The sequence below is a fragment of the Trachurus japonicus genome, chromosome 17, assembly GCF_045865225.1.
Source record: "Trachurus japonicus isolate A0001 chromosome 17, Traja_1.0".
In the NCBI taxonomy this organism is placed as follows: Eukaryota; Metazoa; Chordata; class Actinopteri; order Carangiformes; family Carangidae; genus Trachurus; species Trachurus japonicus.
This window is the reverse complement of record NC_140923.1, coordinates 37,148,038-37,159,419: the sequence shown is the minus strand read 5'-3', so window position 1 is coordinate 37,159,419 and position 11,382 is coordinate 37,148,038. Positions and strand designations below refer to the sequence as shown.

The 11,382-nt window shown below is 41.1% G+C and overlaps 1 protein-coding gene across 1 annotated transcript; it reads left to right on the top strand.

Moving 5' to 3' along the window:
- Positions 1-570: 570 nt before the first annotated feature.
- Positions 571-6,654, top strand: metap1d (methionyl aminopeptidase type 1D (mitochondrial)). The gene is made up of 10 exons (XM_085805871.1): positions 571-643; positions 1,518-1,678; positions 2,420-2,569; positions 2,658-2,806; positions 3,152-3,194; positions 3,295-3,458; positions 3,547-3,644; positions 4,735-4,782; positions 4,853-4,931; positions 5,119-6,654. Exons 1-10 carry the CDS (start codon positions 604-606, stop codon positions 5,201-5,203), a joined length of 1,017 nt encoding a protein of 338 aa, XP_085661997.1. The 5' UTR covers positions 571-603; the 3' UTR covers positions 5,204-6,654.
- Positions 6,655-11,382: the final 4,728 nt, after the last annotated feature.

Below are 11,382 nucleotides of genomic sequence, written 5' to 3'. Positions count from 1 at the left end.
GTTGCCTTGAACGCACCATAACAGTCCTCGTCCCTACGTCGCCACATTCACGGCGTCCCTTGGCTGCACACACAGCCCTGCATGCCGTTCTCTCTCCTCATTGGATAAAAACTGTAGGATACGATAAATGTTTTCTCCTGGGCTCAGAGCAGAGCAGAGTGACTGACAGACCCGTGATTCAGACCAAACACTCTATGTAAGTGATTGCTGTCGGAAGATATAACTATTTAAGACTTATATTAACACAAATATATCACTTACTTCTGCTTTAAATACAAGAAGAAGTACCACATTGATATCCCTCCATGCATTGATAGCAGCTACAAAGTCTAATATTTTAACCATCAGCATAATGTGTTTTTATATTTTCATAAGTGTTTTGTGGGGTATTGTAAAAATGACAACATCATTAAAGTTCAAGATTAATAAATCTATCAAAAAACAACATTAGGCTACGTATGAGCGGGAATAATAGGCTAAATACATTTAAAAAAGGAAAACAAGTTTTGGTTTTACATTTAGTTCACAGCTGTTTAAAAAAACGCATCATAAATCACGTGACCCCCCCTGGCCGGCCCACGTGATCAGCAGCAACAACAAGCCATGGCGGCGCACGGTGCAGCAGGACTTGTCCCGAGATCAGGTCGGTGCTGAGCTAACACTGTTTCTGTCCTCAAATAGGCAGCTGGCGGTCGCGTAAAAACACGGTGCTGGTGTAACAAACACGGTAAAACACGACACCGTGACGGCAGAAAGGCAGAAAGTTTAGAAAGTCATTGGTGAACTACTGATACTAGCTTACTACATCCATGCAGAGAGGAGCGGTGCGGCGGCGGCGGCGGCGGCGGCGACAGGTCGTGGAGTCAGCACCTGCCATCCTGACTCAACACCTCTGTCATAGTGTCAAAACCATAGACTGTAGCGAGCCTATATATAAAAGTCATTACATTGCAGCGCCAATAAGCAGCACAGATATGGCAGAGTAGTTGTATTGGATTGCATTAGCGTGTACGGGTGGATTAAATAAAGTGTGTTGCATGTGCTTACGATTGCATACCGAGTTGAATCCAAGTTCTCAGTGCACACGGCTGATTGTGTTTTTTGGAGGGGGATATAAACTGGGATTGGCGCGATTATTACCAACAACATACCATGTAATATATCATGAGTTGCTCAAGTAGTTGTGGTTGGATCCTCTGGGAGCTGAGGCTCTGACACAACAGCTCCACACAGTGGCAACATTAAGCCTTCACTACATCCATCCATCCATGTCTTTGGACAGTGGGAGGAAGATGGAGAGGCAGCATGGGTGTGAATGAATGTTCAAATTGTCATAAAAGTCAGTGTTTTTTTTATGTAGCTCAGAAAATATAAGATGCTAAAAACAAACTGTTGCCTAACATTGTTGCACTATTAGAGATAGATAGCTAGATAGATAGATTTACTCTACCGTCATTTAATCTGAGCAGAAACGCCTTGCCTTCTCCTCCTCATGTTCCTCCTGTGCTTTTCTCCAGGACTGGGTGGTTTCCTGAGGAGAGTGTGTTGTCTAAGAAGTCGTGGTCCTCCCACAGCCCTACTGTGTCAGCAACATCGCTGTTTCTTCTGGAGGAAGTGGAAAAATTCTCACAATGTGGTTCGACCAGCTACTGTTAGGCCCGCTTATGCAGTACCCAAGGTACAGGACCTAGTGTTGAGAACACAAAAGTGGAGTAGAGCACGCACATCCAAACACAATACAGGTGCAGGACCAACAAAGTAAACTTAGAGAAAAAGAAGTGAAGTCTGCACTCTGTATCAAGCTCCTCCATTGTTTATTGTGGAACGATCAACGTTTCGATCGAAACAGGGATCCACAGGGATCGAAACGTTGATCATTCCACAATAAACAATAGAGGAGCTTGATACAGAGTGCGGACTTCACTTCTTTTTCTCACAGGACCTAGTGTTCCCATAATGCCACAGTCCTGAGTGGCGTTTTGGTTGAATATGGGAACATTTGTGTTCTTGAGTGACCCCTAGATGGAAATTTTCATTTTACTGACTGTAATTGTAAGATTGCAATATAATATATTGCATTTTCACAGGTCTTTGAAATGATGTGCTTTCCCATAAGGTGAAAAAAAGAAGATTTTTGTAAATGATGACAGTTACTGGAATAGATACATTGATTTCATGTTAAACCTCTCTTTTGCTTTTGTTGAGGGAAACATTTGCATTGCTGCTCCTGTCTTGGCACGCTTAAAATTCACCTGCTGTAACTGCTATGCAAAAAATCCTTGCACTCTTTGAATTTTGTTATTATTTAATGTAGTTTGGTGTGTGTTGCCAAGTAATTTAATAGTTTTACATTGAATTGTAGGAAAACATTATTACCCAACCTTCATATCCTGTCTTTCCTGTCCCTCCCTGACTGAAGCACATCGTGCGACCGGACTATGTGGGCACTGGGCTGGTGCCGGAGTGGCCAGACTACATTGAGATCAATGACCAAGAGCAGATCCAAGGCCTTGCCAGAGCATGTCAGCTAGCCAGACATGTGCTGCTACTGGCTGTACGCAGTCTGAAGGTGAGCATCAACAGTACACACAACAGTACTGTACTGTTGCTGTTTCTGCAGCGTGGAAAACAACAACATTATGACCTGTGTCTTCAAGGTTGGGATGACAACAGATGAAATAGACTTCATTGTACATCAGGAGACAATCAAACACAACGCCTACCCATCCCCTCTCAGATATGGTGGTTTCCCCAAATCGGTCTGTACATCTGTCAACAACGTGGTCTGTCATGGTATACCTGACAGGTAAAACAGCAAGACACTCACTCACAGCCTATGTAAACGGATTTTATTTACATTTATTTCCTACTGACATTAGACTCTGCCAAAGAGAAAGGGAACACACCACAGTCTCCTTCATTATCTCCTGAGTGAGACATTTAAGATTTTTTCTTATGACCCAGAACTTGTTCATTCATTTTTGGGAACATTTCCCAGTAAATATGATGAATGCAGTATCATATTTGATATTTACTGTTGAGGACGGTATTATATTGACATATATGACTGTATTTTAACAACAGTAAATTATGAAATTTGAGAGGGATTCGCTGTGTTTATCATTCATCTTGTTATATGTGTGTCCTGCAGTCGGCCGCTTCAAGATGGAGATATTATCAACATCGATGTGACTGTAAGTTGATGCCTGAACAGACACATGTAGGCACACACACACAGATGCATGAGTCAGATCAAAACTGGTCCTGTCACTGACATCTGCTTATTCCTGATAGGTGTATTTGGATGGTTACCACGGTGATACTTCAGAAACCCTCTTGATTGGCCAGGTGGATGAGACAGGGCGGCGATTGGTGGAGACCGCCAGGCGTTGCCGAGATGAGGCCATTGCTGCCTGCAAGCCGGGCGCTGAGCTCCGTGTTATAGGAAACACTATTAGGTACACAAAGCAAAACACATACCATAAAAAACAACTACACCCACTACACATCACGTTTCACATCTGATATCTTCTGTTCTGCTGGCAGTCAAATAGCCTGGGCAAGTGGTTTCCAAGTGTGTCCTTATTTCATCGGACATGGAATAGGCTCTCAGTTTCATTGCCATCCTGAGATCTGGCACCATGGTGAGTTTGGGTCTGTTCTCAGATGATGAGGGAAACTGTGGGAGCCAATGACTTTGAGCTTATTGCTTTTATCCTTGTCCTAAATCTCTCTCATGTTTTTCTTTCTTCAAAACCAGATAATCTACTTGCCAACAATGAGTACCCGGAAATGTTGAGTACCCCAATGTTTTATGTTAGAAATATATAGTATGGGTCTCCAGTATTCAGAAACTGCCGGATGCTAACTTATATATATTGGGCAATTAGCACAATTGACATAATTAGCATAAATTACCATAGTTTCCTATATGGGCAATATTTCAGCAAAATTGACTTGGCTGATCTGGGCAATATTGGAGTGGTTTTAGGGGTTATTGATGATGCTGAATCCATTTCTGACATTTTCAAAATTCAAAATGGCTGTCTAAACCGGAAGGGACCAGATTGAAATCCATCAAAATTGGCCCACTGGCGGTTAAAATCTGGTCACTACCGGTTTAGACAGCCATTTTGAATTTTGAAAATGTCAGAAATGGATTCAGCATCATCAATAACCCCTAAAACCACTCCAATATTGCCCAGATCAGCCAAGTCAATTTTGCGGAAATATTGCCCATATAGGAAACTATGGTAATTTATGCTAATTATGTCAATTGTGCTAATTGCCCAATATATATAAGTTAGCATCCGGCAGTTTCTGAATGCTGGGGACCCATACTATATATTTCTAACATAAAACTTTGGGGTACTCAACATTTCCGGGTTCACAATGGGGCCCTATGGGCTGGCAAGTAGACTAATATGTTATTGGTCTATTTTAAGCAGTAACTGTCTTCAAATCTTAATGTTGTTCTTGTCTATATTGAAACAAATCATTACAATATTTACCGTGTGTTGGAAAAAGAGATTGAACTGATAAATAGACATTTGAACATGCTACACCGAAGAGATTTGAGAAGAGTTGGAATCAAGAAGTTTTGGAAAAAGTGCAGAATCATGACAAGGATATTGAGAACTGGAAAATAAAAAAAACGTGTGAAAAATTAAGGTTAATAGCTGGAATATATATGTCACCAAAAGGTATTTTTCATTCAGTTGTCTTCTTTTTCAGCTAATGACAACAACATGACCATGGATGAAGGGATGGCTTTCACAATAGGCGAGTTACATTTTATAATGTAAAGGTGTCACTGTGTCTGAGTGTGGGGCTGATGGAGTCTGTTTTACAGAGCCCATACTGATGGAGGGGTCTACAGAGTTCAGGATCCTTAAGGACAAGTGGACTGCAGTGTCTGTAGATGATAAAAGGTAGGTGGGGGGGGTCAAGCAAAAAGCTAATTGCTGCATTGCTCCATACTTGCATTAGACAGATGCCAATCCTCTCATGTCACCCTCAAACTATCTCAAAAGGGTGCGCCAGTATTTCTGCCAATGTTGAACCATTCCTTTAAAATCTTAAATGCACAGTCTGTGTTTTCTCATGGGCATTATTCAGGTCGGCTCAGTTTGAGCACACGGTGGTCATCACGTCTGATGGGGTGGATATTCTCACCAAACTGCCTGAAGAGAGCAGTCTGTGACCTGAAGGGAACCAGCTGTTGTCATCCAGACCAGATGTTGAAGATCAGTTTCCAACACTTGATGTAAACTACCCTTTTTCTTACAAGACATTAATACTTGAACTTTTTTCTCTGTTTAAAGTGTCAGAATTTAAGTTAAGTTATCACAGGCCCCAATACCTGTATACCGTATTCATTTTTTTCTAAAATGTTTTTGCACTGGCTCATATACAGAACTTGAGCAGGTTTCATTGCATTTCATCACAGCACTTTGTACTGTGATAGTTAAATTGAATCATTTGAAGGCCAAGATTTTAGAAACATGGAAGTCATAAGTTTGGACCCATTCACATGTAAAGTTTCATACATGTCACCAAGCAAACACTAAAAACTATTATATTATTTGGTAACACTTTATTTTTAAATAAAGTCACCAAATGTCACTTGTCATTCTGTTTATTTTACCTTGCAATCCAATTACTGTTTCAAGCCCTCTATAATGCACACACATTTTTTTTTACTGTATGCCTTTTATTTGATTTTTTGTGTGGGGAAAAAAAATCAGTCTCAAATACTCTCCGAATAATCCCAAAATGTGAAAAGGCACATGTAACCTCAGAATGTAAGTTTATATCATGTCCCAAATTCCCATAAATGTTACAAAGGGTGCGATCTCAGTCGTATCTGCTGCCCTGAATACAAACTTAGTTGGAAGCTATGGTTATGTGTTCATTTACTGTGGTCTCATGAAACACAAACTACATTATATATTGGTGTCACTTAGGTTTGTGGGAATCTCTCTCGGTTAAACGACACACTGTAAAGTCAAGGATCGCCAGTAGATGGCAGCACTGCTTAATGACATCAAACCTCTGCACGTTGTAGTCAACAAAGACTTCAAATCCTGCTATATTCACTCTGATGGGAAGAAGCCTACACTTTGTGGTATTTAAACTGTGAGAGAGCAGAGAAGTGTACGTCTCAGCTTGTTTACGCCTGTCTCTTAAAGTCAAAGTTAGCACTGTTTCACTGACTTGAACCAATTGTCTACAACTAATTACCAGTGAGTGTCTCAGTGTACACTTAAACATGTTGAAGGTAAGATAAGTAGAGATCATAACGCTGCTGAGTGCTGTAAATTCCACACATACTTAAGTTGTTTTTGTGTTTTTCTCTCGACTGTCTAGATCTTTTGTCTGCAGGTGGATTTAATAAAGAAAACTTACAGGAGCACACGAAATCATAGCAAATCACACAAGGCTCTTTAACATCAAACACTCTCACTGTGTTAAAATCGAAGGTTTGTTTGGTTACATAAAAGTCAGGTAGCAGTGTTCGATAATTGAGAGATTAAATGCCTCTCCTAAGTGAGACACTGGCCACAGTCCTGTATGGATAATGCAAGTCTGATGTTACAATATTGATGCTTTTTAATGTTACAGTAACCAAGGAGTGTTGTCAGGGGAAGATGCGTGGAAGAAGAAGAAAAACATAGTGGAGACACTGGACTCCAGCCTGTTGGCGGGTGTGTCTTCACTTCCTGCCAATGTACTCTGAGGGTGTGCATGTGTCTACGCCTGTGCGTGCGTGTGTGTCTGTGTGTTCCTGTGTTCATGCCGATGCCAGTTTATGGGTGTGAGTACATAGAAATGAAGGTGGGTCCGCTAATCTGAAGTCTGATCATGACCAGCCAGGAAATGATTCACATATTGAATTATTACTAGAGCAAGACAAATAGTGATGTAGATTACATTACATTTTTCTCTTTTTACATTTTTTTTGTGTAGGTGTGTGGGTTAATATTGTGTAAATAATTCCCAATGGTTCCTACTTACTTAGGATTCATTACACCTCAAATATATCATATAAATCTGAAAATACTTGTTGAGTGGTTTGTCAGCAGGAATGAGAAAAGTGAAGGCAAAGAGGAGGAGGCCGATAATGGGGGGAGTAGAGGTGGGTAAGAGAGTAGGATTTAAGGAGGAGCAGGGAGTGGCCGGGTGAGGTGTGGGATTGCGGTCGTGAATTTTCTCTCTTGTCTTTCATACTTTCGCTGCATGTTAGGACCCATTCCTTCTCCTTCTCCCCTCTCGTTGCTGCTGCTCTCCTGTGAGTCCTCGCCTCTTTATGTCAAGGATCCTCCATAGTGTTCTGTATCTTAAAATCTCTACCAGTGAAATCTGATGAAAAGATAGGCTTTGGGCTTTGGGAGAAATTTGTCATCTATCATGTGGCTGTTTATAAAGACCTACAGTCACATTTTTGGCAAGGTCGCACATTTTCACAATTTATTTCTACATTATTAATACAACTTTGTGCAAGAGACATTTAATGAACTCAAGAGGGCCTTTCTGTAATTTAGTGTTCTGAGGATTTGTCACTTCACGATTATTCTATATAAACCATCTATTACATAAACTGCCATTGTTGTGTGAGTGTATACAGTCTGACTCAAGCTGATATTTAGATATCAAAATGTCATTTATCGATACACAATAATAGGCCTAATAAAAAAGAAAGTGCCAGGGTTTGGTTGAATTTTCCTGTGGAAGTCCACTGATCATTAGACACACCTTGCTGTAGGCATGACCCAACGCCCCTTTCACTCTTGGTTCACCTATGACCAGACAGATACCACTAACTAAGTAGATTGTAGCGATCACTGGCTGCTTGATGGTAAACCCATCAAGCTACAGCCCTTCAGCCTAATGACACAACTAGCATGCTAGCTAGTTGGCTTTACACCTAAACAGCTGTTAAACAAACAACCATCCTATCTGAACAGCCAAATTATACCAGTATTTTGTTACTGTGTGATTACAATGTATTATTACATTATACTATGTACAGTGTATTAAAACCTATTTTCACATTCTCATCTTTATAATTGTTCACACAGCAATATGAAAGTGGTGCAACAGGGTCAAAGTAACAAATACATCAATAAAGGATGTTGTTTCTCCAAAACCGCAGACATAGTACCCGCACACACACACATTTCAGTGTGTCTTCTGTCTATGCTGAAGATACAGTCACATCATGTGATGTTCATATCTTTTATGCATTCCTCATAAAGCCCACCCACGTGTGTGTGTGTGTGTGTGTGTGTGTGTGTGTGTGTGTGTGTGTGTGTGTGTGTGTGTGTGTGTGTGTGTGTGTGTGTGTGTGTCTAACTCATGGATATGTAGATTAATATGTTTTGCATTCCAGGTGACCATACCTACCTCGCTGCATGTGTGTGAGAGTGAACCTGTGATATATCACACTTACCTGGGACTTCACTGAGGATCACCTCAGGAATTCCTGGTTTCCGTGGTGACCGGTGGAGCTGTGGCGTGAACAAGGTGATGTCTCATATTCGGACTTGTGGAGGCAGATCCGTCTCAAATGCAACTGTCCAGCTGGCATGTACTCAACCTGACTGAGTAAGCCTCTCTGTGAAAACACCTGAAGGCCAAATGAAAACAGCTGAGGTTTGTACCTGGGGCTGAACATCCACTGTAGCAGGACATGTAGCTACAGGCTGGTGGAAATGAGGGAAATGAGGGAAACGACAGCACAGTTAGAAAATCACTGACGTTAACAAACTGTTGCCTAACATTGTTGCACTATTAGAGGTAGATAGATAGATAGATAGATAGATAGATAGATAGATAGATAGATAGATAGATAGATAGATAGATAGATAGATAGATAGATAGATAGATAGATAGATAGATAGATAGATAGATCCTGTAATTCAAGTTCAATTTACTGCCATTCATATACTGTGTATACTACACAATATTGTGTACTGTGTACACAGTCATTGGCAACATTGGCAACATTATGTTGTCATTGATATGGACCAATGTCAGCCGTCTCCTGGGGCCCCCCTTCCAGCTCGGGGCCCTAGGCAATTGGGTTTCCTGCCCTGTTGTGACACCTCTGGATGTAGATAGATAGATAGGGGCAGTGTTTAGCTCAGTTGGTAGAGCAGCCACCCCATGTGTTGAGGCTGCAGTCCTCACTGCGGGCGGCCCCAGTTTGAATCCTGCATCGAGTGGCCCTTTCCTGAAACTTTTAACCTGAACTTCTTCTTTAAGCACTATACAAATGTAAGCCATTAATATGATGAGGTGGTGTGTGTCTGTGTTATGCCAGTGTGATGGGGTAGTGTGTGTTCTCAGGGAACCATGTATGTGTGAAAGACTTTTATCTGGTTGGGGTGCAACAGGAAAAGTCACATGGCCACAGAAGTTGTCAGGATTCATCCTCAGGGCCCCACAAATATCTGCACAAAACATCATTACTGACCAACTGTTGTTGCCATCTCTTCTTTAAAAGCTTTAGAATAAATTAGATCTCAGTATGAAAATGTCATTGTCCAGTGAGAACAAAATATGACTGATAATGTGATACCAAGAGTCACCTGGGACAGGTGACTCTGATTACTTGAATCACTCCTTAATGAGGCTACTAGGCTAAGCACTTTGATATGAAGAATGTATTAGAGTCAAATTAGGCCACACAGAGTAGATGTGTGTCACAAGTTACACTTAATCAGCAAGAATGCGTGTGTGTGTGTGTGTGTGTGTGCCAGAGCAGCGCTGCTGTAAACTCGAGTCACCAGACTGGGACAGGGAGGGTTCCCCCTTGACTGACACTTACAAGGTGGAAAACTTTCTCTGTTGACCTCCTGACTCCTCCACTGCCAGGAATGCCTTTTTAAAACACTGCAACTATTTTGGAGGAGTGATCAGAAGCTCTGTCAGATCACAGATACGTTTCCTTCAACACCCTTCCCGAGTTAAAAAAACCCACAGTTGACAAAGTAAGAGAGTGGTGTGTATTGTGCGTGCGTATGTGTGGATAATATGCATCGCCTGAGGCAGCTTTAAAAGCTCTATGATAAATGTTGTCCGTCTTTAACAATTTGCAGATTCACACCCACATCCACCCACCAACACACACACACACACACACACACACACACACACACACACCTTCACATAAACACACACTGGAGCTCACTGCACTGCACAATAGACCCTGGCTGTGTGTGAACCTGTGGAAAACCGGTTATACAAAAGCAATATCGTTTAGCCATGTGTGTGTGAGTGAGTGTGTATGCGTACAGGCCACGCTAGGAAATGTGGAGACTACCATACAATCAGATAAACTTGAGGGAAGAACTTGGTCTGTGTTTCCTTTCTCCCCAGAAAAATTCCCCTCTTCACGTTTGATCTATTTCAGGAAAGTTTCACCAAAACAAGAGACCACTGAGACAGCGGCCACACAGTGTCAATAATATCTATATTTTCGTTGATATGCCGAACCATTCCATAATATCATATAGTATGTGCTATTTACATTCGATTGTCCTGTGCTGATGAGAAGACAAGTGAAAGAGCAACAAAAATCATGTTCAGTTTTCCTCATTTTCTTGAACACAGAAAAGTGCTGTGAACAAACACAGAAGGAAGGAAGTTCCCTCCAGTGGTGTCAAAACAAAAGCAACGGTGGAATAATGGAGGAATTTCTATAACAATCCTCACAAGTTCAAAGGTCCATGGTCCAATCCAATCTAAAGTGCCAGTAAAACTGATCAAGTGTGTATTCCTTAAGGCAGTGTTAATAGATAGAGAGATTTTTTTGCAGAAACCTTATCACACTAGGAATTGAATTTATTACTGTTCTATTTGAATGACTCTTACTTTTAACTTTGGGCATTGAGTCCCAGGCTCTAGCTATGTTTGTAACTTTTTAATGTCCCCTGGAAACACTTCAGTTGTAGGCTACTGTGTCAATTTGTATTAAGTTTTCTTAATTTGCAGTTCACAGAGCTCTCTGGGCCACTGCAGCAAGGCCCCCAAACTAGCCCCCAACCTTTTTACATTTAAAGAGACATAACTATAATAGAGAATAACAGAGTTTTTTTTTTTTGTTCCTAGTTTTCCTACCAACTGCTGCACCCTCATATGTGGGAGCTACACTGTGCACTGTTTGCCACTGAGATGATTTACTCTTCTCTTTTACTATCTGTCTCAAAGAATGAGAGTGAATTATATTTACTACCCCTGCCCATATTTTCTTTGCAGATCTTGGCATTGATCTGTCGACTTTTGCCATTACTGTCTTGTCAACATTGCAGCTTTTTAAATATCTATGGTCAGATATATCTTTATTTTTTACTGCTGTCAGAGAGAGAATGTTTTTTG

What these genes read in the sequence shown, in the direction of transcription:
- metap1d (XM_085805871.1), top strand. Translation starts at nt 604, where the DNA reads ATGGCGGCGCACGGTGCAGCAGGACTTGTCCCGAGATCAG. An exon ending in CCGCTTATGCAGTACCCAAG is followed by an intron (nt 1,679 to 2,419) that starts GTACAGGACCTA and finishes CCCTGACTGAAG; the next exon opens with CACATCGTGCGACCGGACTA. An exon ending in TGGCTGTACGCAGTCTGAAG is followed by an intron (nt 2,570 to 2,657) that starts GTGAGCATCAAC and finishes TGTGTCTTCAAG; the next exon opens with GTTGGGATGACAACAGATGA.